General features: G+C 40.9%; 1 protein-coding gene across 1 annotated transcript in view; it reads left to right on the forward strand.

Moving 5' to 3' along the window:
* Positions 1–4,580, forward strand: part of GAD2 (glutamate decarboxylase 2) — a 48,759-nt gene extending 44,179 nt beyond the window's left edge. The window contains exons 15-16 of the mRNA XM_074985507.1: positions 674–763; positions 4,404–4,580. Of these exons, the coding sequence (XP_074841608.1) occupies positions 674–763; positions 4,404–4,580 (267 nt within the window). The remainder of the gene's footprint in view (positions 1–673; positions 764–4,403) is intronic.
* Positions 4,581–9,441: the final 4,861 nt, after the last annotated feature.

The raw sequence follows: 9,441 nt of genomic DNA on the forward strand, positions 1-9,441 counted from the left end.
CAGTATAGCCAAACCCCCTCTTGGGATGCACTACATCTTTGTGTAGACAAGCCAGAAATGTAGGCCACCCCCTACTTTTCCCCTTTTTTCTTCCAGGTCCTAACTGTGTAAATTTAATGAGTTCAGATTCCATTCTTCACTTACTTCATTCATATTCACTTAATGGAGTCCAAAGAAGTGTAACATTGCACCCGGGAATTTCAAGCAGCAGAAGAAAATCTAATTTACACCTAATCTCACACTCCCTTCTGACTCTAACCATAATTCCAGAGTTATCCATTACGCAGTCACACAACAAAATTAAATTACCCACAATGCTCTATTAACTAGATCAGCTACTAAAGACACCTGCTTGTGACAATGCATGAAATCCACGCTCCAGGAAGCGTCTTGCAAGGACACCACCTGCAAAATTCATATGCCTCCCCGTAGAGGACAAATGCATAGGCACAGTGGGCAAGGTATATCTGGATCTGTCTTCTTTGGGAGAATTTGCCTAAAATTATCCTTTTTGCATTAATAATGACGATGACTCTGTGTGGAGTGCAGTAATGAAGGTCAATGATTGCTGTCATAACATGATGTATGAGAGGAGAGAAAAGCATGGAATTAATTGCAATTGAGATATTATGAGCAGTTCTTGTAGTGTAAGCAATTATTATTCTGTGTTTAGCCTCAGCACACAAATGTCTGCTTCTGGTATGTACCTCCCAGTTTACGCAGCATGGAAGACAATGAGGAAAGAATGAACCGACTTCAAAAGGTAAATAAGAGCTGTTGATTCATTGTATGCAGGACATGCCCATGTCATCACAATAAAGGCCACAGGTATCTTTTGCTGAAAATATTTCAAAACAGTAGAGATGAGCTTGCACAAGAATCTCGGATGACAACTGCTCAGTCCCCAAGTTTGGGGAATACCTAACCAGATTTGGATCCTATCTTTGCGTATCAGGCTCATCTCTAACATAATGGTTTTCTCAGACTGTAGTCTGCAGAGCACTTTGTCGTGGTCTACAGAGATTGGGCATATCACATGAGGCACATCACTGCCTCTCCTGCTTCTAGTTTCCTTTTGGAGACTGCTGCTATATAAGAGAAAGAGGTGAGTGAACAGGAGCAGCATTTAGGGACTAGAGATGCTTATTGCTGAGAGGGCAAGGGTGAGAAAGGAGGATCAGACAGCCTGTCCATCGGAATAGGGCAAGGAGAGTTGGGCAGCCTGTGCTGGTGGGGTGAAAGGAACAGAACAGATGGGAGGAGAGATGAAGTGAAGAGCAAGAGCAGACAATGTGATTATTAAAAAGCCAGAATACTTGGTGCTTGAAAGAGGGCTGAAATATACAAAGACTTTCTTAGTGTTTTCTCTCCACATAATCTGTAATGAGGAATTTGTGTGATCAAGTTTGGGGCTGTGCCGGGGAAGTGGTCCACTAGAGAATTGCTTTGGCAGAACACTCAGACCATTGGGGATTGTATCTAGTTATGTTTTTATAAACTGGAAAAGCAAGTGACAAAATTAAAAGAGATCAGTTGAACTCTTCCAAGGTCATTTTAATGGTTTGATTCTGCAAGGTAAAAGGGGTTTACAAAATGTACGTGTAATTCAGTTTACTCAAATGCTGTTCCATGTAGCTTATATTCTGTGTGTTTGCCTTTTCTCAGTATTTTTCTCTATGGTGCTTATTTGAACGTGGTTTTCCTTGGTGTTCATTTAAATTGCAATTGGTGATCCCAAAAATATGTAACAATTTGACCAAAGGTTTTACTTTGCTTGCATCACCATCAATAACCGTGGGCTCAGCACCTGTTGGTGTCTGAGGCCTCTCTCACTATTTCCTTCCATCTTTCCCTGTCCAGTGCACAGTGGCTTAGTTTCTGTAGACTAGCTCCGCACCAATCTACTATATCATGTATCCATTCTCTGTAGGGTCTGCCTCTCATATTCGAACCGTCCATTATGCCAAATACTAGGGTCTTGATTTTTCATTTGTCGTTCATTCTGCAAATATTCCCAAATAGTTATAGTTTCCATTTTATAACCTTCTGCAGCAGGTTCTCTTTTGGCTGTCTCTTTCTATATAATTCCTCATTCGTGACCTTTTGCATACATCCTATTCTCAGAATCTTTCTATAACAACTCCTTTTGAATGCCAAAATTCTTCTTTTCAAATCTTTCGTTATCACCCATGTCTCACATCCGTACAACATTCTGCTAAATACACACATTTTCAAGACACTCAGCTTCATTCTTAAGCTAATCGCTTTGCTTTTCCAGATCTTATCCATCGCCTTCAAGCTCACTCTGGCTATTCTAGTCGCTATTTCCTTCTTACAGTCTAGATCATACATTATGTTGCTCCCCAGGTATGTGAACTAATTGAAGCTTTCAACTGAAAATTTAGACTTTTCAATGAAAAGTCAAAATCCAAACTAGTTCAGCAAAAACTGAAATATTTTGATTCAGAAGTGCTGCACAACGCCTCATGGGAGCTGTAGTTCTGGTTCACCAAGGTCCTCTACAGTCTGTCCTGTGGCACCTTATAGACTAACAGATACTTTGGAGCATAAGCTTTTGTGGGCAAAGACCCACTTCGTCAGATCTTGCATCTCCAAAGTATCTGTTAGTCTACAAGGTGCCACAGGACTTCTTGTTGTTCTTGAAGATACAGACTAACATGGCTACCTCTCTGATACTCTAGTCTAGTCTGGTCTCCCTGATCCAAGTACCTCTCCTGTGGCGCACCTTGATCTCTCTAGTTGGTGAGGGGAGGCAGTGCATTAAGGGATTCCCATGGCCACAGGGTGTGATGGGGGATGATATCTAGCTGGGAAGCCTGGCTTACAGAGAAGATGGAGACATGAGGTAACCAAACTACAGTTTCCCTGAGGCACTTCAGGGGCAGATCTAAATAAAAATATTGTGGTGCTTTGACAAAATATTTCTGTTTTCAGCTGAAAGCCATAAACTCATTGGGTTTCAGACATCTGTTTTTCCATTTAAAAATTACTTTTTTTCCTTGGAAAGGAGACATTTGCAATATGTTCAGTTTAATTGAAAATCCAATTTCCTGCCAAAAAGATTACACATACTTCTAATGGAAAATTATCAATCAATTCTAATGACTGTCTTGGTGAGTTGGAGTCAGAGTCAGTAGAAAACATCCAGTGGGGCTGACAGCCACCATGGGCCCTGAGGCAAGGTGGGAGGGGGGCCCAGCTCCATGCCCCCAGAAGGTGTGAGGCCCAGAGTGGAAGGGGTGGGGCCTAGTACATCAGTAGTGTTGGCGTTGGCCTCTTCCGTCCCACAAGGCTGCTCAGAGCAGCACAGCAGTGCTGCCCCAGCTTTTGAAAAGGCCCAGAGCCTTCCGGGCCTCTTTGAAAAACCAGGCCCCAGGGCAACTGTTCCCTTTGCCCCCTTCCTCCATCAGCAGGCCTGAAAATCGTGCATTCATTGTAATAAGAGCACATCAAGATTTAATGCCACAGTGCTCTTCTGCTGCAGTACTTTCATCGAGACATAAATTCCAAGACCAGATGTATCCACTGTGACCCGCCTGTATAACACAAGCCATAGAACTTCCCAAAAATAATTCCTAGAGCTTATTATTTAGAACAAACATCCAGTATTGATCTAAAAATCATCAGAGACGGAGCATCCACCACAATCATGGGAAAACTGTTCCCAGGATTAATTACTTTCACCATTAAAGATTTGCCACTTTTTTCTAATCTGATTTTATGTAGCTTCATCAGCCGATTTTTGGATTGTGCTGTACCTTTCTCTGCTAGACCGATGAGCCTATTACTGAATATTTTCTCCCCACATAGATATATATAGATTGTAATCAAATCACCCCTTAAGCCTCTCTTTGTCAAGCTAAATAGATAGAGCTCTTTGAGGGTATGTCTTCACTTCCTGGAAGATCAACCCAGTCAAAGTCAATCTTCTGGGGTTCGATTTTGTGTGCCTAGAGGGGACGTATGAACTTGAACTATCAGGGGTTGACTGTTGACCCCTATATTCCTTAATCACACCAGAAGTGAGGGACGTCGATGGGAGAGTTTCTCCTGTCAACCTCCCTCTGTGAGAATAGCCAGATAAGTCGATTGTACGTAAATCCATTCCAGTTACGCAATTGCCGTCACTGGAATTGCATATCTACAATCCACTTTAAGGTCTAGTGTAGACCCAGCCTTAGACTATCACTTTCAAGCATGTTTTCTAATACACATTCACATGACTCTTCTCTGTGCCCTTTCCAATTTATAAATTGAACAGTCTACATTGTACTGTTTTTGGTTTTGGCCAATAATGGACTTTTTCAAAAGCTTCCTTCTCTTATAAAAAAAAAAACAAACCAATTATGTAATTAGAAGTAATTATTTACCATGCTTTGCAGGTTGCCCCAGTGATAAAAGCCAGAATGATGGAATGTGGAACTACTATGGTCAGCTATCAGCCCCTGGGAGACAAAGTGAATTTCTTCCGTATGGTCATATCAAACCCAGCAGCTACTCATCAAGACATTGATTTCCTGATTGAGGAAATAGAACGTTTGGGACAAGATTTATCATAATTTGATCAGAATCTCTAGGTAGACAATTCAGTTGTCAGAAACTGTGCGAATGTATTTGTAATTTGTTCAAAAGTAAATCTATTTCTATATTGTGGCGTCAAAGTGTAGAGTACAGTTTAAAAATCAAGAAACATGCTCCTTTTAAAATCCTCTATTGTATTTCAGAATACCTCTTCAATAATTAGATACACAAAAAGCTGCATTCAAACAGATAAGAAATAGCAGAATATACTTGCGATTTTCCCCAAAATCTGAGTGGTGCCAAATTTGCCCCCAAATGGTGACAAAATCAAGTTTGGGGCAGTCAGATGCATAAAGTAAACAAACTGTATGTTTAAAAGTAAAAAATATTTTGCCTTTTTCTTAGATTTAGAACAGAATTTCTTATTTATCTATAGCAACATTTCAAATGTATTTAAATACATATAATTTTAAAAAGGAAAATATATATATATATATATTAAAATATCCTATTTTGTAAACTACAGATTTTTATTTTATAGGGGTTATAAAAATGCAGGGGTGGAAACTGAAAATGAAACAAGATTTTTTTTTCTTTTAATGGAGGCACATCCAATATCTACAAAGATTATTTTGAATCATAAGCCCACATAAATTCTTAAAAGGTACAGTGCCTCATTTCTAGGTTACATGGATTGTGCATCTCTAGGGTTTATTGCAAAACCTCACAAGTACTGCAGCTCTTAAAAACTCTCAGAACTATTACATTACAATAATAGAATGCTAGTATCCCTAAATAGATTTCCCACATGGCCTAAACTACGTAAATGGACAATCAATATACAGTCCTAACCAAGACTGAACTAAGGTTATATTTTTATGGTTTCTTTGTTCTACTTGTAAACGGCCTATCAAACAGAGAGATACTTTAGACCAAATACTTGTGTCATAAGCATCCTTACAAACATCAGTTTATTCATTAGGGATAAACATAAATTGAAAACTGAGTTTGACTCAAACGTCCTAAGACCCAGAGCTTACAAAATGTAACAGGTTGTAATGTGTATTGGGGGAATGAGGACTACCTGTATATGTAGAGGGCTCAGAAAGGGATCTTTAGTCCTATGCTCATGTCATGGTGGAACTTGAGTTTCCCTCATGACAATAGTTTCTCTAAACAGCCTCACTCCCAGCATTGGGCTAGAACTGGTGGAAACCCAGACTACCAGTTTCACAGGAAAGATGGAAACCTGTTATTCTGAATTAGAACAAAATCAAATGCTGTTACAATTTTTCCCGACATAGAAATTCTGAAAATTTTCATTCTGAACTTATTTCTGTTTTGGGGAGAAATGTTGTATAGCGCAATACAACTTTGTGAAAAAGTTCAGTTTAGTCAAAACAGCTTTTTCAAATGAAGAAGTGGTTTGATTAAATCTCCCATCCAGGTCTTCATGGCATTTGATTGAAATTACTGTGTGAATGCCATGATATACGGTGATGTACTCCTGGCGCTAAATCGTGTGGCCGTCCAGACCCACTTAGAAATCATGGATGCTAAATCCTGTGTAACAAATACAATGAACCATTCTTCAACATTAGAGGAGTCAGGGAAGTAGAAACTGAGGTTCAGCCACCTCTTCCTCAAAATCAGGAAGAGCTTGGATCTGGACTTCATGTCTCAAACCTGATTCTATGTATAACCCTAGTTAAGTTTTGGTTGTGGCTTCTGACTGGAATCTACATGGCCACTTTCATGTGTAAAACAGGATTGTTTAACTCTCTCTAACATACTTGAAGAAAACTAGTGCAGTGTGGTTTAATTTGACCTAAAAATACATAAATGGGGTATTGATTCAGTGTAACGTCATGAAGCTGTGATGTAAGAAGAGGAAATAACTTGTGTCTGTAATTGTGTTGCCTTTATTATATTGACAGTTCTGTTTGTCACCTCAGATTGAGGCCGTGCACTTAGTTAAACTGTACAGTGTTGCAAATCAACCTGTGTTATTGAACCAGCTTGTACAATATATTATCGATATGTCTTTCTTCGTGTGGTAGTACTGTTGACTTTTGGTATTGTAAGAGCTGCATTCACACACAAGTCCTTATACTAAGTCTTTGCTCAGCTCTGTCCTCTCCTGACCAGCTTATGAGAAGAACAGTCCCCTCTCCATGGCAATGCATGTTTCAATTAAAGCTTCAGAGCAGATACCAGTCCTGCCAATTAGGACTAACGCAACCTTGTCCAAGCAGGTCACAAAATTACCAGCTATAATCATTGAAACACTGAGGGGAGGAGCAAATTCTGTTCCTTTTTTCTGGCCAAGAAAACTGGGGGACAAAGAACAAAGTACAAAAAATAGTACAGGGACAATGGTGATGGTGAGCAGTAGCCTGGTTACACCTTGCATGTGAAATTCTGTTTTCAAATGCTAACTACAGGCAGTGTATTATTAGTTCTATGTGCCAATCCAAAGGATGCATTCCGTGTTTCATGAGGACACCAGCATTTTTCCACATTACCGTGTTTATTGCGGCCAGAAAGAACTACATAGCAACCTCTTCTTGTATTTGACCAAAGTATTTTCTCTGTGTTGTTGATCTAAACCCAAATAAAGGTGTAAAATGTGAATATGCTGTAGCTGTGTGAGGTTTGTTTTTCTTATTGGCCTCAGACTTGACTGTGAACAGCCAGAAGACATATCTATCATGCCACCTCTGAGCCAGGATCAGCATGGTGGTGATGATGCTCTCTCCTCCTAGCTCGCTTCTGGTTGCTCTTTCTGAATTTTCACAGGTAAAACACCAGGTCAATGTATAATACACAGCAAACTAATTGAAAGCTAGTGTCATACACTCTTGACATGAGCAGAGTCATATAGTAGCCAGCATTAGAATCTACAAGGAAACACACCTGTTACTAGTTTATCTAATCGCTACCAAGGTGGATCCAGCTGTCATTAACCTTCCACATGCATTTTTCTCTCCTCTGTAAAAACTATCAGCATTTGTGGCCCTTTGGTTGCCTTTTTCCCCTGTATTTTATATGTGTCTTCAGCCCTAAATAATGGAGCTATGTAATTGTGGCATAACAAACACATGCAGTAGGACATGAACCTTTGCTTTTCAATGGCACAACCCTCGCCTTTCCTTTTCCACAAAACCCTATTATTTCACAGAGTAATTTCTGGGATACAAAACAGACATTCTGGGCATCTTGACTATTTCTTCTTATAGACAGAGCGAGGCAGTGGAAGGAAGCGACTAAAGACCAGCTCCAGAGGCGGGGGGGAAAAGGACGCAATTGTCTCAGGGCTTGGTGATTCAAAGGAGCCTGGCCACTGCTGCTACAACTGCGAGAGCAGCCATGGATGGAGACACAGGCTGTTTTGAATCACCACTAGAGTGTGTCTCCATGCAGCTCTGAGGGCTGGGTAGGGGAGAGGTGAGTACTGACATCCAGGCAATGCTGAGCTTTCTGCCACGCCACTCTCCCGCGCATGGAGATGCACTCCCACCCCGCCCTGACCTTGCCTAGGGGCCTGCAGAAGCTGACAGCCTCCCTGCTAAAGACAGGCTATGCTTGTGACAGAGTGCTGCCAAAGCAAGACTTTGCATTTGTCTCTCTATGAGCTCGAAGTTATTTTCTGTGTGTCAGAGCATGGGCCAAACATGGCCCTCTTCCATGTATTTTGTTTCTGGTTTTTGTTCAGATGTCAGCGCTCGCTGTGTTAGCCTGCTCCAGCATAAACAGCAAGACCTCCAGTGGCACCTTAACACTGACAATTTTATTGTGGCATAAGCAACTGAAATGCTCATGCCACAATGAATTTGTTAATTTTAAGCTACCACCGGATGCCTTGTTGGTGTTACTCAGACCACCTTATTATGTCAGTCTGCTGTTTTGTCTTATTATGTCAGTGGGCTAAATCATGAAGTCTTTGGACCCGTGTACAGCAAAAGCAAAATCGGTATGACCTGCAACCAATTGGAATGGCAGATTTTATACCCCATTTGCAGATACTCTCCTCATGTAAATGACTAGACAATGCAGTGGCGAATCAGGAAGTCTCAGTTCTGAGACTGTTCTTATTCCAGTGTCTTATGTGAAGTATTGGCAATTTTTGGTGTAGTGAAATTTTCCGGATTTTTTTTAAAAGGTGAGAACTGAGCCAAAAACCTGAGAAGTGTGGCAAGACAGCTAGAACCTCATTATGCTCTCAAGGAATTAGCGCCCCCCACACCAGGCCCTGCTCGGGTTTATTTCACCAGCCTTAAAGAATGTGGCATTTCTCATCACTATGGCATGGTCTACATTAGACCCTACAGTCAACTGCAGCTGCATAACTCTAGCTATGGCAATTGTGTATCTGCAGTCGACTGTAAGTTCTGTCCTCACTGAGGGACGTCAAGGGGCGCATTTCTCTGTTGACCTCCCTTAATCCTCGTGAGAGCAGGCAAACCGGGGGGTTGACTGCAGACCCCAGAGCAATTGATCTCATGCATCTTCACCAGATGTGTGACATCAGATTCTGGGAGATACAACCTTCAATCCAGTAAGTGTAGGCATAACCTAAGATGCCAACCTATAAGTAGTTTAAATATCTCATAGCTAGCTTTGATATAAGAATTGCAGAGAAGGGCAGCCTTCCTCCAATAAGAGTGGCTAGTAACATGGCTGCCATCACTCATTTTTACGGAATTATGTAACGCCTTTAGGAAAAAAAAATCAGCTTATTGCTAAGTTCTGGCCTGAATTGAATCCTATCATACCCTGCCCAGTCTCAAGAGACTATAGCACAACTTCATTAGCTGATGGTTCTTCCTCAGGTTTCAGGCTATTCTGCTTTTTTTGTACACCCCCTTCCCCCCCATTTACATTGTTCTTACCCTTTAC

The sequence above is a fragment of the Carettochelys insculpta genome, chromosome 2, assembly GCF_033958435.1.
Source record: "Carettochelys insculpta isolate YL-2023 chromosome 2, ASM3395843v1, whole genome shotgun sequence".
Taxonomy (NCBI): domain Eukaryota; kingdom Metazoa; phylum Chordata; order Testudines; family Carettochelyidae; genus Carettochelys; species Carettochelys insculpta.